This window comes from Ceratotherium simum, chromosome 29, assembly GCF_057802395.1.
Source record: "Ceratotherium simum simum isolate JZ-2026a chromosome 29, ASM5780239v1, whole genome shotgun sequence".
In the NCBI taxonomy this organism is placed as follows: Eukaryota; Metazoa; Chordata; class Mammalia; order Perissodactyla; family Rhinocerotidae; genus Ceratotherium; species Ceratotherium simum.
In genome coordinates this window covers 34,115,650-34,141,611 of record NC_141928.1, presented here as the reverse complement: position 1 = coordinate 34,141,611, position 25,962 = coordinate 34,115,650, and the positions used below count along the sequence as shown (strand labels likewise).

The following is a 25,962-nucleotide window of genomic DNA, read 5'->3' as shown; positions in this document are numbered from 1 at the left end:
GCGTGGATTTTTGGAGTTTATCTTGTTTGGATATTGCTTAGTGTGTTGAAGATGCCCAAGATCACCCCTATGTTCAGTAACTGGCTGGGAGTTCTCACAAGACTCAGCATATAGTTGTACTCATAGCTATGATTTATTATAACAAAAGGAGACCAAGCAAAATCAGCAAAGGGAAAAGGCACGTGGAGCGAAGTCTGGAGGAAACCAGATGTGAGCTTCTAAGAGCCTCTTCTAGTGGAGTCACACAGGATGTGCTTAATTCCTCCAGCAATGAATTGTAACAACCAGCTAGACAACATTTTGTGTACCAGGAAGCAACCTAGACCTAGGACTCCAGGATTTTTATTAGGGTCAATCACGTAGGTACCCTCTGCCTAGCATGGACCAAAATTCCAGACTCCCACAAGCAAAGCAGGTATTCAGCATAAGCTGTATTATTTGCACAAAGCAATTTGGGTACATTGAGCCATTCTTATCGGTTAGGGAATGGTAAGAACCCTCCAGAAATTCCAACACAGTGCAAAAGGCAAATAATGTCTTAGTGTTATTATGAAAATAGTTTTGACCTTGTGGACCCCAGAAAGGGTCTCTAGAATCTGATGGTCACCTAATTCAGGGCTTAGACAATTCAATCTATCTCTGAACCTCAATTTCCTTAGCTATAAATTACACTCTCTACCCTGTAAGGCAGTTATGAATAGAAATAAAATAATTAATATAGAATACTTGTTATAGCCCATGACCCATAGTAGGTCTTCAATAACTACTATTTTTAAACCACACTGCTGATCTTGTTAAGAACAACTACACAAAAGTATACATGAGTGACCACAAACATTTCCAGACTATAATTCCATAACCCACTTTACAGTGACAGTGCATCAGCAGAGTATACCTTAAGGATGGTGTGATGCTTTGTTATGTATTCATTTATTCATTCAACCAGCATTAACTAGACTCCCATGATATGACAGCCATGTTGAATTTCCTCAAGTTCTTTCTTAGCTTGGGGCCTTTGCATATAACATTCCCTCTATCCATATGGATAAAAAGTGCCAGTCATTGTGCCACCAAATAACACGGTTCACCTTTCTCCAGACTCCAGAAGCAATCTCTTCTCTGCTCTTCCAGCCTGCACTAACAGTCTCTTCATTGCCTTTCTAGCTTGTGTTCACCAGCCAGTCCCAAAGTCAATTCCATGGGGTTTAGGTTTTTGTTAGGCCAGCACCTCTCTTTTTTAGGTATCAGTTTCTGCGTTGGTTAGCTCTTGTGGCATAAAAAACCACCCCCAAAACTATGTGGCTTAAAACAACAACAATCTGTGATTTCTCACAATTCTGTGGGTTGGCTGGGCAGTTCCTCTGCTGGATCACCTGGCCTTACTCATGTGGCTGCTAGAAGGTTGGCTGGGCTGGAAAGTCCAAGACGGCTCCCTTCACATGTCTGGCAATTGGTGCTGGCTGTTGGCTAAGGTGTCTCAGTTCTCTTCTACGTGACCTTTCATCCTCCAGTAGGTTAGACCATCTTCCTTGCGTATCGTTCTCAGGGCAGCACTCTGAGGTAGAGAAGCCAGAAGCTACAAACCCTTTTGAGCCTAGGCTCCAGAATTGTCACATCACTTCTACCACATTCTGTTGATCAGAGCAAGTCACAAGGCCAGCCCAGATTCAAGGGCATGGAGGCATAGATTCTACCTCTGGATGGAAGATGTTGCAAAATCACATTTCAAAGGTGAGTGCATACTTGGATGAAAAGAATCTGGCCATTAAACAATCTGTCATAAGGAGCAATATGTCTCTTACTTCTGTATCCCTAGCACCTAGCAGGGTATCTGGCACATAAGAGATATAATAAATATTTGTTGAATGTATAGCTGTGTGGTACTAGCTAGGTGCTTGAGATTCAGAGATGAAAGACAGATTGTTAACCATGACATGAAAGAGTATTCTTGGATATACTCATGTTTTCTGTAACAGAGGCCCTTTTTTATGGCAAAACTTTGCTTCTTCTCAGTTCACTAAATCACTTATGCACACATTTCATTCAGATATGTTTTTGAGCCCACACTATGTGCCAGCCATACTGAATTGTAATTAATGCTAAGGACCATACCATCAGCATCTTTCTTCTAGCAGTGAGCACAATATTGGTTACATAGGTAAATACTTCTTGACGTGACTTCTCTTAGAAGAAGTTTGATTGGCTTGGGGTTTACTCTGTACCCCAGGAATTATACTTAATCCGTGCGACTTCAAATGGACAATGTCTTTTCCCCTAATCCAGTGCTCTTCAGAGCAGAGAGAAGGGGGAGCACAGTTATTTCAGACTTCTTGCAACTACACAGGGTAATTGTGGCTTGTGTTTGCCTTATTATAAGACACTTGAGACAGTTATGCCTCAGGACCAATCAGATCTACTGTAGACCTGATCACATTCAGAGAGAGTCACCTCACATCCTGAAAAATCCATGAAGTTTCAGTTTTTAATAACCAATCCTTTTGTCTTTTAATTACATTGATACTAGTTAGGCTTCCTCTCCTCACTTTTGGTTGAAAGGTGATCTAGTACATGGTTTTATAATGATTCTCAAGCCCCGTAGGGTTCATGAAATGAATTTAGTAGATTGGACCAGGATAATGTTCATGAAATAGACTACAATAGAAAATATCAAAGTATATCGCACATTATGAAGGTATAAGTTGTTTCAGTTGTATGTTTATGTACATAGATATGTGTGTTTGTGTGTATGTGTGTGTACACGTACGTGTGTATGAGACCACAAATGTAAGATTTATTCATTGGTATGAGTTATTGTCAAAAAAATTTGAAAGTTACTGTTCCAGAACAATTCTGAAGCAGGGGAGCTCCTCATTCATTTGAGATGAGGAATGAGGGAAGTAGTGCCCTGAATAAGGGACCTTTGGGAAGAGCCAGATTCAAATATGCAAACGGAGCCCCAGGAAAGCCTGGCATCCAGACTTTGGGGAGAGTTGAAGGAAGGGAGGCCAATGAGCCTGATTCATATGTAAGGAGAGGGAGCTCTAGTTCATGGGCAGCTTTTGCCCTCATTGACCTGCCTAAGAGGCCAGAGTACAAAGGAAAATAGGGAGATGTTTCCAGGAATCAAGACCAGCCATTGACTAGAACTTCTCTAGCATAGCATTCCTGGGAAACCCCAGCATAACTGGGCAAAAGACACCCCAAGCCACTTTATGTTTGGCCACATAAAGAAGGGTCATGGCTGCTTCAACTAATCAGTGCTCAGGCAGTGTAGACTTTTGGGCCGGCGGGGGGTAGGGGTGGGGACGACATCCCAGCAGGAACACGGAGATGGGAAATATTGACCCGTTCTTTTTCTCCTTTATCCTTTCTCATAGGAGTAGAGAATGTAGAGAATGTTAGAGCTGGAGGATCATTAGAGAGCATCTATTACAGCCTCAACGCAAGTCAGGAAACTGAGGCCCTGAAAGAGGGTTTTGCCCAGGGTCTCTCAGCAGTGATTTCTTTCTTCTCTCTCATAGTAATTCTTTTCTTCTTGTGGTTTATGATGAGTGCAGAGCATGATGTCTAAGTGCATAAGCTTTAGAATCAAATAACCTGGGTTCACAGTGGGACCGTACCACTTACTGGCTGTGTAATCTTGAGCAAGTCACTTACCCTCTCCAAGCCTCCATTTCTTTATTTGTAAAAAAGAGACAATAATGCCTGTCTTAGAAAATTGTGAACATTAATGAGATAACCCATGTAAAGATTTAAACGTAGTGCCTCAAGCACTCTATAAATATGAGCTGTTATTATAATTAACCTCATTATTATTTCAAAAGAGGGGGAGGAAGGAAACATAGTGTTTAGAAAGATCCCTGTGGCTGAGTAGAGGATGGATTTGGAGGACCAGAGAGGGCCTATACTAGACATGGTAGCAGCAGAGTGATGAGTAGGGGATGGACTGGGGGGGTAGAATTGAGATGACTTGGTAGCAGATTGCTTGTGGGAGGTGGTGAGATAAAGTTGTCTTTGAGTCGGTGTGGTTTTCAGGAGAGTCTGGTGGAGGAGAAACTCACTGTTTTAAGGGCCGTCCTGGTGTTTTCTTATTCTCAGCATATGGGCTGCCAGAGCGAGTGGGGGTGACGGGTGGGAGTATAAGTGGGCCCTTACGTTTGGTGCATGTACAGTGGCTAAGGCGACAAATTCAGTTACCACCTGTATGCCAAAGACTGCCTGCCCTCTTGTCCTTGCTTCAATTGTGTATACTCAGTTATTTACTTATGTCCTCACTTGGATGGCCCAAAGGCGTCTCCAACTCAACCTATCCAAGACAGGACAGACTATGATTTCATGGAAACTTTCTCCCTATATTTGTTAATGACATACTCATCCATCTGTATGCTCAATTCCAGAGTAAAATCTAATTATTATCTTCTTTTTCTTTACCATCATATCCAATCTATCACCAGGTCTTGTCACCTTTACCTCCTAAATATATATATATATATATATATATATATATATATATATATATATATATATATATATATATCTCCATTCTCTCTATCTCATCCACCATCACCACCATGTAGTCTTCCTAGCATCTTCTTGCCTTTATCTCTGACTCAGGCTATTACAGTAGCTTCCTAACTGTTCTTACTTATCTACTCTGACTCCTCTAATCCATGTTCCTCTCTGTGAACAGATTGGTCTTTTCAAAATGAAATCTCCATATCACTCCCCATTCAGGGCCCTGGAATCAGCCACCTCTCCAAAGAACCCAGATTCCTTTTGTTGATGAATGATATTAGAAACCAAGATCTGAGTGCTAGGTGGGTATATTACTATTGGAGTGTCATTGCTCCTAAGCCGTATCAACAGAGCTAAGAAATACTTATATCTATTTCTGCATCTGTCTGTGTATATGTGTATTACACACACACACACACAGCCACACATACACACCATGAGTTTATACTGATACTTCCAATTCCATTCAACACTACAGGGTTTATTCTAGCTTCTCTCTTTCTTTATTTGAAATGTTTTCTCCAACAGTGAAAGATCTGGCTCTATGATCTTATATCATATATCTATGATATATATGCTTATTTGTTCAATCCTAGTATACACATGAAGTAGTTTCAGAATTGCTAACCCATACTCTTGTGAGAAACAAACTTACTAACTAGAGTACAGTATTTATATACATTTCTTTTTGTCCTTAATCATATTCAGCTGAAATATAGTTTTACCAGGTTACTTAGATCAGTTCTTTCCTTCCTCACTTTTTAGTGTGGTTACCTTATGTATTTGTAACACAGTTAGGTTTATTTGTTATTGTTTATATTCCATTTTGGGTTCTCTCCCACATCTTAGTTGATTTTAATTGTTGTGCTTTTTTTCTTGTGGTTGGGTACTTTTTATTTAAACAGAAAATGACATTTTTTCTTAATGATAAAATTAATGTACATTACAAAAAATTTTAAAAACAGAGAAAAGAACAAAGAAGAAAGTAAAAATTCTCCTTAATCTTAAGATAAACAACTTTTTTCACTTTGGTGCAAATCCTTCTAGTAGAACTTTTTTTTTTCTGTAGGTCAGAAGATTGTGGGCATACTGTTTTGAGATCTCCTTACATTATCTCTTTGTTTTCAACAAAAATGTTAGTATTGTGTTAAATGCTTAGTATTATATCAGATTATGAATACAACCTGTTTTGTTTAATCATGTCTGTGTTGTGGGACATATAAACTAAATAGTCTTTCATATAAATTTTTGTGTACATTTCTAATTTTTATGGCTCTTTAAACATGCTGCCAAATTTTATTCCAGGAAGGTTGCAGAATGTTGTCTCACTTTTTCAAAAGCAAAAAACAAAAAACTCTCTCCAAACATTTAGACAAATAATGGTTTTACTGAATCCTAGTTAGCAGGATGGAATTTTGCCATATTTTTATTAGCTTTGTGTATTTATTTTCTGGATTGTTCACTGATGACCTCTGTCAATTTTTATATTGGCTTTTCATTTTCTTAATGTTTCTGAAAGCTCTTTATATAATAAGGATAGTAACCTTTGTCTATTATATATAATGAATGTTTTATTTTAGTTTACCTTTTAATTCTGTTTAATTTTTTCTCTTGAGATTTTTCTCCTTGTGGTTTTATGCTAAGAAAAGGTTTTTCCCAATTTAGGATCTAATAAACACATGTATTTTCCAGTTTTTACTATCTCATATTTAATTTTATATAGAGACGTTGGAATCTAGTGATTTCTATTTAGAGAATAAGCAGTTTTTCTAGCCATATATGTGGAATAATCCAGAGCTGCAACACTGGCAGCGGGCTCTGTGAACAACGACTTCTGGAGGAGCGCAGCATCCCCCACTGGGTTCCTGGCCAGGGGCTCCGAGCAACTCGTCTCCTCCCCATTCAAAATTCTCTCTTTATTATGTATTTTTATATATGGGGTATATTGTTAGCTTTCTATTCTTTCTCACTGATCTATCTATATTAATACCCAATCACATTATTTTTATCACTACTAGTTAATAGTATCTAATAATATCTAGCAGTCTCTTTATTATTGTTCTCTTTTTTTCCTTTTAATAGAATTTACTTCTTAGAGCAGTTTTAGGTTCACAGCAAAATTGAGCAGAAAGTCCAGAGAGTTCCCATATACCCCTGCCCCCATACACACATACTCCCCCACTATTAACATCCTGCACCGGAGTGGTACATTTGTTGCACCTGATGAACCTACACTGATACAACATCATCACCCAAAGTCCATAGTTTACATGAGGGTTCATGCCTGGTGTTGTACATTCTGTGGGTTTGACAAATGTATAATGGCTTGTATCCATCATTTTAGTAGCATATAGAATTAGTCAGCGTTCTCCAGAAAAACAGAACCAACAGGCTATATATATATAACAGAGGAGATTTTTTGTAGAAATTGGCTCACTTGATTATGGAGGCTTAGTCCCATGATCTGCATCTGCAAGCTGGAGGACCAGGGAAGCTGGTGGTGTGGTTCAGTGAGTCCAAAGGCTGAGAACCAGCAGAGCAGATGGTGTGAGTCTGAGTCCAAAGTCCTGAGAATCAGGGGGCTGATGGTGTAAGTCCTGGTCCAGGTCTGAAAGCCTGAGAAGCAAGAGCACCTGTGTCTGAGGGCAGGCGAAGATGGATGTCCCCGCTCAAGCCGAGACAGCAAATTCGCTGTTCCTCCACCGTTTGGTTCTATTTAGGCCTTCAACGGGCTGGATGATGCCCACCTGCATGGGTGAGGGCAGTCCGCTCTACTCTGTCTACCAATTTAAATGTTAACCTCTTCTGGAGACACCCTCACAGACACACCCAGAGATAGTTTTACCAGCTATCTGGGCATCCCTTATCCCAGTCAAGTTGACACATAAAATTAACCATCACACTGCCCTAAAAATCCTCTGTGCTCTGCCTATGCATCCCTCCCTCCCCACACCCTTGGCAACCACTGATCCATTTACTGTCTCTATAGTTTTGCCTTTTTCCAGAATGTCATATAGTTGGAATCATGCAGTATGTAGACTTTGCAGATTGACTTCTTTCACTTAGTAATATGCATTAGTAATATACAAGTGAAGTCATATTTCACTGAGGACTATCCTCCATGGTGTGATAGCTCATTTCTTTTTAGCACTCATTTCATTTTTAGTTCATTTCTTTTTGGTGCTGAATAATATTCCATTGTCTGGATGTACACAATTTATTTATCTATTCACCTACTGAAGGATATCTTAGTTGCTTCCATATTTTTGCAATTATGAATAAAGCTACTATAAACATTCATGTGCAGGTTTTGGGCTGGACATAAGTTTTTAATTCATTTGGGGAAATACCAGAGAGCACAATTACTGGATCATATAGTGAGAATGTTTAGTTTCGTGAGAAACCGCCAAACTGTCTTCCACAGTGGCCATACTGTTTTTGCATTCCACCAGCAGGGAATGGAGTTCCTGTTGCTCCACATCCTCATCAGCATTTGGTGTTGTCAGTGTTTTTGATTTTTGCCATTCTAATAGGTGTGTAGTGGTATCTCATTATTGTTTTAATTAATTGTGTGGGGTTTTTCTTTTTGGTTTGTGTGAAACATTATAATGGTTCTAAGAGTCACTATACAAAAATGTATGCTCAGAGAGGTGTTGCTCCCTCCTCATCCGACTACCCGCTTCCCATTTCCCTCTTCATTCTGTCCCTTTCCCACCCCATCCCCTTAGGTACCCAATCTCTTCAGTTTCTGGTTTATCCTTTCTATGTTTCTTTTGTACAAATGAGCAGATACACATATGTTTTCTTATATCCCCTTCTTTCTTACATACAGAGTACCGTAGTTTAGATACTCTTTTGCACTTAATAACAGTTATTTTGAAGTCTGTTTCTGAGAACACATTATCTGGATAACCTGTGTGACTGTTTTGTCTGTTCTCTCTCTCTCTCTCTAAATTTTGTCTCCTCATCTCCCTGTATATTTTTGATTGAGTGCTGGACATTGAATATAAAAAATTATAGAAATAACTTGAGGCCTAGGATGATGTTCCTCCAGAGGGGATTTACATTGGCTTCTGTCAGGCATTTAGGAACATGAGCAATCCAAGATCACTTTAATCCAGTTTCCAGAACTGAGATGATGCAAAGCTGGGCTTCACTCCCTGCAAGAGTCAATCTACTACCAGTTCACTTTTTCTCCTAAAACATAGCCTTCCAGGGCCCCAGTCCAAAAGAATGCTTCGTGGCAGGATCTCGTCTCCAAGTTTTGTTCTTGAAACCTCAGGGGGCCAATTCCCCTAGGGATATGTAGCCCCAAATGCCTTGCTCATCTCTGTTGGTTACTTGATTCTCCTGGATCTTGGCCCCATATTTTTTTCTGACTTGTTAGCTCTTCGATGTCTTCAATCAGGTGGTTTGTAATATTGTGTTCGACTTTTCTGTTGTCCTGAGTGGTGAGTATGCCTCAATTCTGCCATTACAGAAGCAGAAGTTCCTTCATTGCTTTTTACATTGAGACTAAATTTTTCATTTTAAATGTTGTATTTAGTTCTTTTTCAAATATATCTCTTCTTTTCTCATATATATATAATTTTTTGCTGAGGAAGATTCACCCTGAGCTAACATCTGCCAATCTTCCTCTGTTTTGTATGTGGGTCACCACCATAGCATGGCTGCTAAAGCACAGCGTGCCGAACTTAACCACCAGGCCATGGGACCAGCCCCCTTTTCTCATATTTTAAATTTCCTTTGTGTTTAATCAGTTTGTGTGTGTCTGTGTGTGCGCACACACTGTTCTATTAGCTGAAGTTCTTGCTGATCCGATCTTACTATTGTGTCTGTTAACTGTCACTCATAGTAGATTGTTTCCTCGTGCATTTTACAATTTTGGATTGTGAAGTCATTTTCAAGAGGATGCCTCTGTGCACCCTGAGTTGAGGGCCTGCCACACTAAAGCAAGATTGTGTTTGTCCTATGGGGCATACTGCAATACCACCATCCTGAGACCAGTTTTTATATTAATTTTTCCTATGAGTTGAGAATAAATGAATACCAAACTCATGTAAGATACAGAATTTTGGCCTCAAATTCTCATGCGAGACTCTTTCTGCCTTCCAGAACCTAGGCTGAAACAAACTTCCTTGTCAAGCAGATTTTTTATCTGGGCCATCATTTCCCAACTGTATACCACCTCCAAGTCCTGGCTTCATGCAGGGTCTTGGTTCTAGTTAACTTCCTGCCTGCAAGGCCTCATTTTCTTTTCTTATCTGGACATTAAAGCACAACCAGATATTTAATAAGACCAACCACGCCCGCTCCGCCACTGCCACCTGCCTGGGCAGTCGGTAGATCAGCTCACACACTTACTGCTCCTGATTTTCAGTTTTCTCTTTGTTTTTGGCCCCCAGGGATTTCCCTTATTTTTCTCGAAGGCACTGTGGTGCTTTTAAAAGGATGTCTATTATATTTAGTCAGCATTTCTAGGGACTTGTAGTGGGAAGTCTTTCAGGTTATCTAACCTACCATTGCTAGAAGTAGACATTAAACAGTTTTTTTCTAATGAGAATTACCACTATCATGGTGATGCTGTAGGACAAGTCTGAATATTTTATGTGACAAAATGAGCAGAAATGCCCTACTGTGCAAGTTTTGGACAATAAATATTCTTCCCCCCTTTCCTTGTCTCCCCAAGAAACATCCAGAGAACATTCTAAAGGCCGATCAGCCAGTGTCCACTTCAGCCCCAATGAAGGCAACAATGGAAACAGACATCCAGGAGTGTCCTCTGTTGAGAAATCCAGAGGTGAGACAGTTGGCGAGCAGCGGTGTGACAAAGGGAAAGGCTTCTGGAAGCAGCCCTCCTGCATCAGGGGGGCTGGGCCTGAGGAGAAAGGAGAGGACCTCAGTGGGGCAGCTGCAAGCCTTCTACAGCAGGATGGCCACAGGAAGCCTGGTCAGCGGCACAACACGGCACCCAAGGCCAAAGGTACCTCCCAGAAAAGGCGCATGCAAGAGCTCAGAGGAGGAAGGTGCTCCCCGGCTGGTTCTAGCCGGCCTGGCAGTGCCAAGGGGGAGGTGGTCCATGCCGGGCAGAATCCTCTCCACCATCGGACACCAAGAAACAAAGTGACACAGGACAAGCTCACAGGAGGGATCTACTCAGATTCGCCACAGACCACAGAGGTGTTGAGGTCAGGAGTCAGGAAGCTGGGGACATCCACCCTGTCTGAGGACGCTCAGATATCTAAGGAGACTGATCCAGCACCTGGTCCCCTCTCTGCACAGAGCGTGAATATTGACCTTCTCCCCCTAGAGCTGCGGCTGCAGATAATCCAGAGAGAAAGAAGCAGGAAAGAGCTGTTTCGCAGAAAGAACAAGGCAGCAGCAGTCATCCAGCGGGCCTGGAGAAGGTAGGAAGACGGGGTGCCACAGCATCTCTGGTCCCGTGGTTGTCCCAATACCCTGTGCTCTATGATATTTTCTAGTGAATTCCATGTGCTGCCATGACAAGGCCAATTTTATTGAGCCTACCCATGAAATTCACACATGTACAGACCCTAGCAATTTACATTGGATTAGCTATTTGGAAGGTGTTTTTGCCAAGAAAGACAGGAAAACACCCAGGGTCGCCTGGTGTAAGGAAAAAGCCCTCAGTTTGTAACCAGGAATGCTGAGTGTCGGGTGAACTCTAACAGGTTGTCTAACCTTGGGCAGATCACTTGGCCTCCCTGACCCTCAGTTTCCTCATCTGTGAAAGGGGATTTAACAATTGCTGCACCTGTCCTGTTTGTATGACAGGTTGTTAGAATGAGATAAGGTGTGCTTCGTAAATTCTGAAGCACTCCACATGTAAGTTGTGTTTATGTCTCTACTACCCAGGAATTAGTCGTACGCCAAATACCTAAACCAGGGCGTAGATATAGTGGATTGAGTGACTGAAATTTATTACAAAAACCCGTCTGAGCATCTGCCAAGCTCCGAATGTCGAGTAGGTGCTGGGAGGAGGCGTGGAGGCTTCCTGAAATACTGAGACAAGTACCTCCAGGGAGTAATTATGGGAGGACTCGAGGAGTCTTTTCCTGCAGGTTTTCACTTCTCTCATAACCTCCTTCACGCTGCAGGCCCCACCAGGGCCTGAATCTAGATTAGGCCTTACACTGATGACCAGTGCCCAGGGGAGGGCTGGACCCGTCGCTGACAGGTGGGCGTCATGTGGCCTCCGTCTCCGGAGAGAGGAAGGTTGATGGGGAACAAAGCAAGCAAATCTCTGGGAGCACAGGTGTGCCACACATCAACGCCCCCGTCAGGAGATAAAAGGGCTGGAGGGACCCTAATGCTGGCAGAGGAGAGGAGAGCGAGAGAGGTCCCCCTGAGGTCCAGGGGGAGCCCTCAGGGCCTGTCGTGCCGAAGCCCACCTCACCCGGAGCCCGGCGCTCTGCTTCCTGCTTGCGCAGCCTTTGCTGTAGTGCGTCCTCGTGTCTGTTCAAGCTCTTGGTCGTTTACAAGTCATCTCGTGCCTGCTCCCCTTGGCTGTCCCAACCACACCAGGAAGCTGTCATGACAGGGATTAGTGTCCCCATGTTTCAGACAAGGAGATGGTCTCAGAGAGGACAAATGACTTGTCCTAGGGGTGCAGATCCAGCACTTGAAGCTCTGACTCAAGCCCCAGGGCCTTTCCCCTACGTTCCCGGTGGTGGTTGCTGTGGTCAGGGTAAGGGAGGCGGGGCAGACCTCGCACTCTTCACCTCAGAACAGGTGGAGAAGAAAGGCCGCCCGGAGGGTGCTCACACTCATCGAGGTGACGTTGTTATGATTGTCAACGCTAGTAGTTGGCATGTATTGGGCTCTTGTGCCAGACACTGTTCTAAGTAGTGTTACATGTATTAACTCATGTAATCCTCACAGTAACCCTGTAAAGTAGATACTGTTCTTATCCCCATTCCACAGACGACGAAACTGAAGCACAGAGAGGTTGATCAATTACCAAGGTTACAGAGCTAGTAAGTGGCAGCGCTGGCTTTGAGCTGAGACCGTCTGAAGCCACAGGTGGGAATGGTCCCTGCTCCCCCTCTTTGGGGACTTCTGCCAGGATGTGCATTGGCTACCATCCCAGAGGAACTGTTAGGTATTTCAGCTGAAACCTGGGATCTAAACAAGCCAGCGAGGTTTACCACGTCAGGCCCCACAGCTGCTCCCTAGCTGCAATGCCTTCCTGTCAGACTGTGCTTTGACTCCTTTGAAGAGTCAGAAGCTGACAGGTCCTGTCAGTAACTGTCCATAGCAGCAAATGAGCCTTCAGTCATTCCCCAGAAACAGTGGGCTCATAGTCTGTGTGCCCATCTGGGGAGCAATTACACAGCCCCCTCTGGCTGCACCATTGTGTGGTTCTGAGACCTAGAACATCAACTCCCAAAGGGCTTCTGGGAAGCCACACATTGTGGGAAGTTGCATGTCTGGTGACAGTAAAAACACATTTATTTGATTCTGTTATAGCCTTATACATCTTCCATTTTAAGTACAGGAGCCCAAAGTCCTGGGACGGTGTGTGGTGTCTGACACCGAACCTAAGGAGCACTGAGGGGTGGGGTGGGGGACAGGGCTTGGCACATAAGTGCCCTGTAAATGCAGGCTATCATTCCAGGATACATGTCGAGGGGGAAGAAAGGCAGACTGGAAAGTGCGCAGGGATGGGGTGAGCAGGTTGAACCTTGGGCCCAGAGAAAATGAAGCTTAGTCTTAAAGTGTGAGTTTTATTACCAGTCCAGACTTGACTCTTTTAAAGACCAAAACCAGATACTGGCCGAGCTAAGCTGGGCTGGAAAGTTGCTGTGGCTACAAGCAGTTGCTGTGGGAAACACTTCCTTTTTACCTCAGCACTTGTAAGCCACCTCCCTGTCGGCTCTTCTCCAGCGTGTCCTGAGATGAATAGGCAAGGACAGGCTGCGCCACAGAGAGCCCTGAGCCCAGGGCTGAGAGGGACGATTGGACAGGTGAGGTCTCTCAACAAACCAGGAATGCAAGTCCTCCTGAGAATGGGAGACTAGAGGCTGCTCCTCTGACTACCAGGGCCATCAGACACAGACTCATGGTCTCCGTGCCAGAGTCGATTTGGTGGAAGTCGTGCCCACTCAGAGCCGGAGTTATTACAGCTTCAGCCCACACCTGGGCTTCCCAGCAAGTCTTCTGCCTGCAGAGCAGAGGGTGTGGAAGACACTTGGCGTCTCAAACAGAAGAAACTGAACCATGCAGCAGTATTGCCCCATAACTCCAGCTGTTCTGCACAGTTGGCTTTTTGGGAAGGTGGTACATATTCTAGTAGAGGGATGCCTTGGTTCGTCAATCTCCAGGAAAAGAAAGGAAGACTTGTGTAGTTTGACTGAAATCAGCCTTCAGGGCAGGGGGTGGGGGGGCTGCCCCCAAAACTGCAAGAGCTTTTAGGAGACTGCGGACGATGGTTATTTCCCATTTGGTGTATGGTAAATCAGGCGTGGATGGGCCTGCTGCTCGCTGCAGCGCCCTCTAGGCTCACCAGGAGTGGTTAATCAGTCAAGGTAATGAATCCTGGATGCAGCTTTCCTTAGGAGACTCCCAAACAGTGTGTTTAATCAGAAGTTTGGGAGTGCACGGGGGATGGACACCATCATGTCAAAGCTAGATGTAATAGAGCCAACGTCCACGTGCCCCTCGCCTCTCCCACCCCAGGCTCCACCCTCCAGCAGAATGATCTCAGTAAAATACAGCTCTTATCTCTGCCACCATTCTTAAAAACCTCTGTGGGTCCGCACCAAGAACAGAGTACAGACCCAAGTCCTTAGCAGTGTTTGGCTGTGGGACCAGACAGCTCTGAGTTTGAGTGTTGGTCTCTCCTGGCTCTAGCTGTGTGACCTTCTGCAAGTTACTCAGCCATTTTTTCCCCCAAGTTTTATTGAGATATACTTGACATACAGCACTGTATAAGTTTAAGGTGTACAGCATAATGATTTGACTTACATATGTTGTGAAATGATTACCACAATAAGTTAGGTTAGCCATCATCTCACGTAGATTAGAAAACAGAAATAAGGAAAAAAGGTTTTTTTTCTCTTGCGATCAGAACTCTTAGGATTTACTCTAACAACGTTCACATGTACCATACAGCAGTGTTAGCCGTAGTCGTCGTGTTGTACATTACATCCTCAGCACTTATGCATCTTCTCACTGGAAGTTTGTATCTTTTGACCACCTTCACCCACTTCCCCTCCCCCACCCCCTGCCTCTGGTAACCACACATCTGATCTCTTTTTCTATGAGTTTGTTTTTCTGTTTTTGAAAATTTCACATATAAGTGAGATAATACAGTATTTGTCTTTCTCTGTCTGATTTTTTTTCCTTAGCATAGTGCCCTCAAGTTCCTTCCATGTTGTCGCAAATGGCAGGATTTCCTTCTTTCTCGTGGCTCAATAATATTCCATTGTGTGTGTATATATCCTACAACTTCTTCATCCATTCATCCATCGCTGGACACTTAGGTTATTTCCATGTCCCAGCTATTGTAAATAATGCTGTTATGAACATGGGGATGCAGATGTCTCTTTGAGATACTGTTTTCATTTCCTTCAGTAAATACCCAGAAGTAGAAATGCTGGATCATATGGTAGTTCTATTTTTAATTCTCTGAGGAACCTCTATACTGTTTCCATAGAGGCTGCACCAATTTACATTCCCACCAACAGTGCACAAGGGTTCCCTTTTCTCCACATCCACACCATCATTTGTTATTTCTTGTCTTTTTGATGACAGCCATTCTGACAGGTGTGAGGTGATATTTCATTGTGGTTTTGATGTGCATTGCCCTGATGATTAGTGATTTAGAGCATCTTTTCATGTACTCATTGGCCATTCATATATCTTCTTTGGAAAAATGTCTGTTTAGGTCCTTTGCCGGTTTTTTATTAGATTATTTGTTTTTTTGCTATCTAGTTGTATGAGTTCTTTATATATTTTTAGATATTAACCCCTTATGAGATATATGATTTGAAAATATTTTTTCCCATTCCGTAGATTGTCTTTTTATTTTGTTGATTATATTTTTTGCTTTGCAGAAGTTTTTTAGTCTGATGTAGTCTCACTTGTTTTTTATTTTGTTGCTTGTGCTTTGGGTGTCATATCCAAAAAATCGTTGCCCAGACTCAAGTCAAGGAGATTTGTTCCTATGTTTTCTTCTAGGAGTTTTATAATTTCTGGTCTTACATTTAAGTCTTTAATCCATTTTGAGTTAATTTTTGTGAGTGGTGTAATATAGGGGTTTTAGTTTCATTCCTTTACATGTGAATATCCAATGTTTCCAGCACTTTTATTGAGTTTATTGAAGAGACTGTCTTTTCTATTCTTGGCTCCTTTGTCAAATATTAGTTGACCGTATAATGCATGAGTTTATTTCTGGGCTCTCAATTCTGTTCCATTGGTCTATGTGTCTGTTTATATGCCAGTACCATACTGTTTGATTACTGTAGCTTTATGATATATCTTGAAACCAAGAAGTGTGATGCCTCCCACTTTGTTCTTTCTCAGGATTGCTTTGGCTATTTGGGGTCTTTTGTGGTTCCATATAATTTTAGTATTATTTGTACTACTTCTGTAAAAAAAGAAAAATGCCATTGGAATCTTGACAGGGATTGCATTGAATCTATAGATGGCTTTGGGTAGTATAGACATCTTAACAATATTGATTCTTCCAGTCCATAAGCATGCGATACCTTTCCTTTTTTTTTTTTCCTTCAATTTCTTTCATCACTGTCTTATAGTTTTCAGTGTAGAGATTTTTTACCTTCATGGTTAAATTTATTTCTAACTATTTTATTGTTTTTGATGCTATTGTAAATGGGATCATTTTCTTTATTTTTTTTCAGATAATTTCTTAGTGTATAGGAACACTACTGATTTTTGTAAGTTAATTTTGTATCCTGCAACTTTATTGAATTTGTTGATTAGATCTAACAGATTGTTTGTGGAGTCTTTAGGATTTTCTTTATATAAAATCATGTCATCTGCAAATGGAGACAATTTTACTTCTTCCTTTCCAATTCTGATGCCTTATATTTCTTTTTCTTGCCTGACTGCTCTGGCTAGGACTTCCAGTACTATGTTGAGTAGGAGTTGTGAGAGGAAGCAATCTTGTCTTGTTCCTGATCTTAGAGGAAAAGTTTTCAACCTTTCACAATTGAGTATGATGTTAGCTGTGGGCTTATCATATATGGTCTTTATTATGTTGAGATACATTCCTTCCATACCTAATTTGTTAAGAGTTTTTAATCATGAATGGATGTTTAATTTTGTCAAATGGTTTATCTGTGTCTTTTGAGATGATCATATATGATTTTTTTCTTTCATTCTATTAATGTGATATATCACATTGATTGATTTGGATATGTTGAACCATCCTTGCATCCCAGGGATAAATCCCACTTGATCATTGGGAATGATCCTTTTAAAAATGTGCTGCTAAATTTGGTTTTCTAGTATCTTATTGAGAATTTTTGCATCTATATTCATCAGGGATATTGGCCTGTAGTTTTCTTGTAGTGTCCTTTTCTGGCTTTGATGTCAGGATAATCCTGGCCTTGTGAACTGAGTTTGGGAGTGTTACCTCCTCTTCAAGTTTTTGGAAGAGTTTGAGAAAAATTGGCATTAATTCTTTTTTAAATGTTTGGTAAAATTTATCAGCGAAGCCATCTGGACCTAGGCTTTTCTTCATTGAAAGATTTTTGATTACTGATTCAATTTCCTTACTCATTTTTTTGTCTTTTCAGATTTCCTATTTCTTCCTGATTCAGTCTTGGTAGGTTGTATGTTTCTAAGAATTTATCCATTTCTTATAGGTTGTCCAGTTTGTTGGCATATGGGTGTTCATAGTAGCCTCTTATGATCCTTTGTATTTCTGTGGTATCAGTTGTAATGTCTCCTTTTTCATTTATAATTTTGTTGATTTGGATCTTCTCTCTTTTTTCCTTGGTTAGTCTAGCTAATGGTTTGCCAATTTTGTTTATCTTTTTAAAGAACCAACTCTTAGTTTTGTTCATCTTTTCTATTGTTTTCCTGTTCTCAATTTCATTTATTTCTGCTCTAATCTTTACTATTTCCTTCCTTCTGCTAACTTTGGGCTCAGTTTGTTCTTCTTTTCCTGGTTCCTTAAGGCATACAGTTAGGTTGTTTATTTGAGATCTTTCTTGTTTCTTAATGTAAGCATTTATTGCTATGAACATCCCTCTTAGAATTGCTTTTGCTGCATCCCATAAGTTTTGGTATTATGTGTTGCCATTTTCATTTGTCTCAAAAAATTTTTTTATTTCCTCTTTAATTTCTTCTTTGATCCATTGGTTATTCAGGAGGGTGTTGTTGAATTTCCATATATTCATGAATTGTACAGTTTTCCTTCTGTTATTGATTTCTAGTTTCGTACCACTATTTTCAAAGAAGATACTTGGTATTATTTCAGTCTTCTTGAATTTGCTAAGACTTGTTTTGTGGCCTAACATATGCTCTATCCTAGAAAATGTTCCATGTGCCCTTGAGAAGAATGTATCTTTTGCTGTTGTCTGATAGAATGTTCTGTATGTGTCTGTTAGGTCCATTTGGTCTATAGTGTTGTTCAAATCCACTGTTTCCTTATTTATTCTCTGTCTGGATGATCTATCCATTGTTGAGTTTAGGGTATTAAAGTCTCCAGCTATTTTTGTGTTGCTGTTTATTTCTTCTGTTAGCTCTGTTTTTGCTTTATATATTTAGGTCCTCTGATTTTGGGTACATGAATATTTACAATTGCTATATCTTCTTGATGGATTGACCTTTTTTCATTATATAATGACCTTTGTATCTTTTGCCATTTTTTTTTTTTTGGTATTTTATTTTTTCAGTTTCTTTTTTTTTTAATTTGTTTTTTTATTGATGTTTTAATAGTTTTTAACATTGTGAAATTTTGGATTGTACATTTTTGTTTGTCCATCACCATATATATGTCTCCCTTCACCCCTTGTGTCCACCCCCACCCCCATTGCCCCTGGTAACCACAATACAGTTTTCTCTGTCCATGTGTTGATTTATATTCCACATATGAGTGAGATCATACAGTGTTTGTCTTTCTCTTTCTGGCTTACTTCACTTAACATAATACCCTCCAGGCCCATCCATGTTGTTGCAAATGGGACGATTTTGTCTTTTTTTTATGGCTGAATAGTATTCCATTGTATATATTTACCACATTTTCTTGATCCAGTCATCAGTTGAGGGACACTTAGTTTGCTTCCACTTCTTGGCTATAGTGAATAATGCTGCAATGAACATAGGGGTGCGTAAGCCTCTTTGGATTGTTGATTTCAGGTTCGTTGGATAGATTCCCAGTAGTGGGATAGCTGGATCATAGGGCATCTCTATTTTTAATTCTCTGAGGAATCTCCATACCGTTTTCCATAGAGGCTGCACCAGTTTGCATTCCCACCAGCTGTGTATGAGGGTTCCTGTTTCTCCACATCCTCTCCAACATTTGTTGTTTTTTGTCTTGGTGATTATAGCCATTGTAATGGGCGTGAGGTGATATCTTAGTGTTGTTTTGATTTGCATTTCCCTGATGATTAATGATGTTGAACATCTTTTCATGTGTCTATTGGCCATCTGTATATCTTCTTTGGAAAAGTGTCTGTTCATTTCCTCTGCCCATTTTTTGATCAGGTTGTTTGTTTTTTTGTTGTTCAGTTGTGTGAGTTCTTTATATATTATGGAAATCAACCCCTTGTCAGATGTATGTTTTGCAAATATTCTCTCCCAGCTGGTTGGTTGTCTGTTCATCTTGATTCTGGTTTCGTTTGTCTTTTACCATTTTTAAAGTCTGTTTTATCTGATATAAGTACAGCAACCCCTGCTTTTTTGGAAGGGTGGGGTACCATTTGCTTGAAATATCTTTTTCCATCCCTCCACTCTCAGTCTATGTGTGTCTTTAAGGCTAACGTGAGTCTCTTGTAGGAAGCATATTGTTGGGTCTTGTTTTTTTTAATCCATTTGGCGATTCTGTGTCTTTTGATTGGAGAATTTAATCCATTTATGTTTAAAGTAATTGTTGATAGGTAAAAACTTACTATTGCCATTTTATTAATTGTTTCATGGTTGTTTTGTAGATCCATTGTTTCTTGTTTCTTATCCTGCTGTCTTTCCTTGTGTTTTGATGACTTCTGGTTTGATGTTTTGACTTCTTCATCATGGTTTTTTTTGTGTAATTAGTACAGGTTTTTCCCTTTTGGTTACCATGAGGCTTACATAAAATATCTTAAAATTATAACACCCAATGTTAAACAGATAACAGTTTAACTTTGATAGCATTCCTAAACTTTACACTTTTACTTGTGTCTCTCTCGCATTTTAGGTTATTAATGTTACAGTTTATATATTTTTATATTGTGTATTCAATAACAGATTATTGTAGTTACGGTTATTTTTACATTTGTTTTTTAGCTCTTAAACTAGAATTGTAAGTGAATTACACACCACCATTACCATATTACAGAATCTAATTTTAAATATATGTTTACCATTACCAGTAAGTTTTATGCTACCTTCTTATGTTTTTATGATGTTAAACAGCGTCCTTTTACTTCCACTCAAAGAACTCGCTTTAGCATTTCTTGCAAGGCAGGTCTAGTGGTGATGAACTCCCTCAGCTCTTGTTCATTTGGGAAAGTCTTTATCTCTTCTTAATTTCTGAAGGACAACCTTTGCTAGGTATAGAATTCTTGGTTGACAGTTCTTTCTTACAGTATTTTGAACATATCATCCCATTTTCTCCTGTCCTGAAAAGTTTCTATTGAGAAATCTACTGATAGTCTTAAGGGAGTTCCCGTGTATGTTACTTGTCTTTTTTCTCTTGCTGCTTTCAAAATTCTTTTTTTGTCTTTGACTTTTGACAATTTAATTATAATGTGTCTCAGTGTAGCCGTATTTGAGTTCAACCTATTTGGGGTCCTTTGGGCCTTATGGATCTGAATATCCATTTCTTTTCCCAGGTTTGGGAAGTTTGCAGCCATTATTGCTTTAAATATACTTTCTATCCCTTTCTCTTTCTCTTCTTCTGGAATTCCCATAATGCAAATATTGTTTCTTTTGATTGTGTCCCATAAATCCTGTAGGCTTTTTTCACTCTTTTTAATTCTTTTTCTTTTTGCTCCTCTGGCTAGATAATTTCAAATGTCCTGTCTTCTAGGTCACTGAATCTTCTGCATGGTTAAGTCTGTTTTTGAAGCTCTCTATTGAATTCTTCAGTAATTACATTTTTCAGCTCTAGGATTTGTTTGTTTGTTTGTTTTAATGGTTTCTATTTCTTTGTTGAACTTCTCATTTTGTTCATGTATTGTTTTCCTAATTTCATTTAGTTGTCTTTCTGTGTGTTCTTGTAGTTCACTAAACTTCTTTAAGAGGATTATTCTGAACTCTTGGACAGTTCATAGATCTCCATTTCTTGAGGATCAATTATCAGAGCTTTTTCGGTTTCCTTTGGTGGTATCATGTTTACCTGATTCTTTGTGATCCTTGATTCCTTACATTGGTATCTGTGCATTTGAGTAAGCAGTCTCCTCTTCCAGGTTCACTTTGGCAGAGACAGTTCTTCATCAGTTAGCTCACTTTGGGTTTCTGGACATGTCTGCTGGTAATGTTCTTGGGCAGATGGGGCCTACTTTCTATTTTTGGGCAAGGCCACTGCCCAAGTTCTGAGGTCAGGGTAGGGGGGTTTGCTGTTGGCTGAGAATAGCTCATTCTTTGGGGACCCAAATCAGGCAAGACTGTGCACTCAATTCCCTGGCCAGATGTAGCCACGGGTTTTGCTCTGCAGACGAGGAAAGCCATGGGCTGTGCTCTCTGTTCAAGCACCACTGTAAAAAGGACTATTGGATGGGCTACGCAGCTTCCTGTATGCTCTGGTAAGGTTCCCTGGTCAGATGGGCTGAAGGCTGTATTCAGCAATGGCCAGGGCTCCAATTACTTTCCCTGCCCAGGCAGAGTAGGAGAATTGGCTCCAAGGGCAGCAAGGCTGTTTGTTTGTGATCTTGATTCAAGACTACCTACTCCCCAAGTTCCCTGGCTGAATGGTGCTACTGGGTTGGCATTGTGAATAATCAGCTCTGCCTGCCATACTCTCTGCTCAAGTGTTGTTGGGTTATGCAGTTTCCAGGTGGCCTGGCCAGCCTTTTTGGTCAGGCAGGGGTGAGGAGCTACACTCAGCAGTGGGCTGGACTATGACTCAGCTCACCTGCCTGGGTGGGGTAAGACTAGGCTCCAGGGCTGGCAAGGCTCTTCATTTAAGGACCCAAATTAGACAGACCTGCATGCTGCTGAGTTCCCTGGTCAGACTGTACCACTGTCTTGGCTCTGTCTGCAGGTGAGCAGAGCCACTGGTTGGGACTACTACTTGGACGCTGCAGGTAGGAACTCGGTCTGCCAAGATCTGCTTGCTGGTTGTTGCAAGCCCCTCCCACCTTCTCCATCACAGTTTCCTAGTGGTTAATTCCCACAGATTTCCCTGAAATCCCTGAGGGGCGAGACTGCAGTTGGGGTTCCCAAGAAGCAACCTACGATGCTGGGGGAGCTGGATGTCTACTCTGGGCCCTTTTCCCACTGGAGAAGCTGTACGCTCAGGGTAGACCTCTTGCTGTGGTGCTGCACTGGCCTGGGGGAGGGGCAATGCTGTCAGCACACAGCTGCTCCTCTTTCCCTTCTAATGAGGGCTGTCTTGGTCTCTGTGGTGCAGGAGCGGTGCTTCAGCCTGACCCCCATGTTCTAGGATTTTCTCAGTGGTGTCTTGTGCATTATTAGTTGTTAGTTGTTCTTGTGAGGAGGAGCGAAGTCAGAAATGACCTACGTTGCCATCTTGGTGACATCACCTCTACTCAGCCTTTTTCTCAGTTATCTTTATCATAACATTTGCCTCACAGATTTATTTTCAGGCTTAATCATAGGGAAAGTGCCTGGTGTACAAGACGCCCTAAATAAATGTTGGCTCCTTCCAGTGTAGCTCAGGCTTCCATCCTCCTTCCCTCACCAAATATACAGTGCTTCATACGCACCTTGTTATTGATTTTCCTGCACAAATGCCCACCCCTCTGCTCATGCCAATTCTGCCTAGAATGCCTTTCTCTGCCTGGTAAGCTCCTACTCATCCTTTAAAACCCAGCACAAGTAACAGCCTTGTAAAAGCCTTTCCAAACCACCACAAATTATCAGTCCCACATCTGTCTCATGCTGTCTAGCTCCTTGCTCTCACATAGTACTTCTCACACTGCGTTTATTTGTTTACATATTGGCGTGTCCCACCTTGAGGGCAAGGACTCATCTGATTGACTCAGGAAGTGTTTTATGGAAAAAGAATTCAACATACTGCCACTGAAATTAGGAATGGGAGCTTGAATGGATCTCTCAAGAGTTCAGCAAATACTGTTCCTATAGCTTCTAAGAACCTTAAGGAAATTTGGTTTTCTTAGTACTATGATCTTAAAGCCTCTCCCCTCCTCTGACCCCACCAGTTACCAGCTCAGGAAGCACCTGTCCCACCTTCTGCATATGAAGCAGCTTGGAGCCAGAAATATGGACAGATGGAACCAAGAGTGCATGGCATTGCTCCTCCAGGTTTGGAGGAAGGAACTGCAGCTAAAACCCCCCAAGACCATCGCAGTAAGCAGGACCACCAAGAATCCATCCAAGGGCATCTTGGGCACAAAGTCCACCAGGCACTCAGTGCTCAAGCAGATCTATGGTAACTATCCTTCTGGGCACTTTGTAGTTTACAACAAGGACCCCCAGAGAGTGTCATATCATAATCTGAAATGGGATTTAATTACATTGGGCAAACCTCCACTCAGGTAGGAGCTTTATTATACCTCCAGGCACCAAGAGAATTCTCAGCACCGCATTTAGTGCCTCCCTCCCCGCAATTCTGGGTCAGAATTGGTTTCGTAAGGCATTCTGGCATCAGAAGCAGCTTCTCTGCTGGGCTTCACGACCGAAAGCCTCACCATTGTAATCTCTCCAGGCCGCTGCTTGGGTCTTCCCCTTCCATGATCCATTTGGAGTAATCCAGGCACAGACTGACCCTGCCTGCCTCACTTTGACCTTTCCTATGCTAACACAGTACAGGGCTGCCTATCAGTGGGAATGCCCCAGACCCCAGCACCACGTAAATACATGTTTAGCAGATTGAAACATTTTCAGCTCTGGAAAGAGCCCATCCAAATAAACTGAGCAAGGAACAAGCCTGGCTGGCTCCCCAACAGAAAAAAGTTGAGCCAAGGCACCTTTAGAAACAGATCTGTGATCCAGGCAGGAAAATCTCAGGACTTGACCCTGGGTCTACGTAGTATTTCCACACCATACCTAATTCATCTTGGCAAACACCTGCAGGCTCAAGCCTTCACCTCAATACAGAATTCAGAACTTGGTCAGGCCACAGCTGTCATGGTCAGAGATACATGATCACTGTTGGTTGATTTCAGGTTGTTCTCAAGAAGGGAAAGTACATCATCCCACAAGATCTTCAAAAGCCCATTCTGTGCTGCGTCTCAACTCAGGTAAGGCAGCCATGGCGCTGGCAAAAAACATTAGAACAGAGATGGCCAGGGGTTTCCTCTGGTCATTTGATTTCAGGTGGCCATGTGTTTCATCTCCCTTTCATGGAGTTATTACCGCAGTCAATGTCTGTCTCCGTAAGAGGCAAGTTATTTTCACAACCAAAAGCTATCATTAACATTACCTCCAGTAGAAACAATAAATGGTACCTATTATTGTTCACTTTTACATACCTGTTCACATAAAGGAAGGGGGAAATGGAAATACTGTCATTCTTCGAAGTTATACCTTGGGAGTTCCTGTTCCATTTTGATTTCACATTAAGATCCTCCAGTTCCTTCCTAAAGATGGCAAGTCCCTTAGCCACAAATTCTGGCTTTTGCCTTTTAGGGCCCACTCCATAAAGATGTATATTTAATAGCATGTTCAGCTCAGGCTCAGCTGTGCACACTTTCACTCATACCAAAGCAGCTCAGGGAACTTTCTTTTCAGCCACAAGACAAGTTTTTTATTCATGGCCCCTTCATACACGCCAACATTAAATTTGGGTGATAAGTTCAGTGCTGTCAGCAGTTAATGCCAGGTCCAGTGTTTCTCATGAGTGGCTATGGCAATGTGCTCCCCCACCCTCCCTGATCCAGTCATCCTACAGGAACAGAGTACAGCTGAGAAGGTGAACAATGACTGTCAGCATGAACTTTAACATTCATTTCGTTTTTGATGGGGGGGAAACCTGGAGGTGGCGAGACACAGTAATTACTGCCAAATGTTTGATAAGAGTGGGGTACTTCACGTAATACAGGCAGGCTGATCAGGGAGTGGTGGGTGCGGTAGTTGGAACCTTTCAACGGAATCAGGGCCCATAGTTCTATGTAAAAAAAAAAAAAAAAATTCTCATTATACCTGAGTGAATTGAAGAATAGTTTCAAAAACAGAACTGTCAGATATAACTACAAGAGAAGTAGTATTTAGATAAATAATCAGAGCATTTTTCACTTAGTCCTGGATTTTTCTCTTGTGCAATCAGAAATCTTTAAAAATGAAGGTGTTTAGCAGCATAAAATGTTTTGAGTTCAAGAACCCAGTTAAAGAACAGAATAAACAAATTCAAAGAAATACTTAATGGTTTCTCAGGACTTCATATGAACAGCGTTTTTGTCCTACATGTATACTTCTGACTGGTTTGAAAATGGGCAAGGACTGAAGAGAATCTTTTCCTAAGCCTCAACTTGGGGGAACACAGTGTTTTATTAGGCCCACCCACCCACATTAACCATTATTAAGTGAATAAGGCTGATGGTCAGACAGAGCTGCTAAATGGTTAGCCTGTATGTGTTTTATACAGAAAACTATAAATTTCTATGAAATGGGCACAACTTGGACATACATAGAATTTTCTGCAATGTGGAATCACAGGTGCCAAATTTAACCAAAAAGGAGAAATCATTAATTTTGGTCTTTACCTTGAATAGATATGTTAGTTCATTTTTTGCTTTGAGAATTCCATGGGGTTAAGGATCATCTCATTTTGCTCGCTGTTCTATTTAGCTTTAGGAAATTGTTTGGCACAATGGAGGTGCTCAAATATTCGATGAGTGAAGATTGTTGCTGCCAACCTCCACCTCGGGAAGAGGCTTTAGCAGTGCCTTTACCTCTTAACAGGAGGAGCAGGGAGCCAGCTGGATGTAGCAAAGGAACAGCCTCCTTGGACTGTTTCTCTACACGCATCCGGGAGAAAGTTCAACTATCCCTGCTCTCTTCAGTCCTCTACAGCCCACCCCTGTAAACCACCCACAAAGATGAGCAGCACAGGAACGATCAGAGAGCGTGTAGGTATATATGCTGGAAATATATATATATGCTAGACATATA

At 41.5% G+C, this 25,962-nt stretch overlaps 1 protein-coding gene across 4 annotated transcripts in view; it reads left to right on the top strand.

Annotated features, from left to right (window-relative positions):
- INVS (inversin) overlaps positions 1–25,962 on the top strand; it is a 153,355-nt gene that overhangs the window by 112,915 nt on the left and 14,478 nt on the right. For 2 of the 4 annotated variants that reach the window (XM_087419401.1, XM_087419400.1), the window contains exons 14-17: positions 10,205–10,922; positions 23,052–23,281; positions 24,018–24,092; positions 25,753–25,919. In XM_087419401.1, the coding sequence (XP_087275527.1) occupies positions 10,205–10,922; positions 23,052–23,281; positions 24,018–24,092; positions 25,753–25,919 (1,190 nt within the window). The remainder of the gene's footprint in view (positions 1–10,204; positions 10,923–23,051; positions 23,282–24,017; positions 24,093–25,752; positions 25,920–25,962) is intronic. The other 2 variants (XM_087419404.1, XM_087419402.1) reach the window with 2 other exon arrangements.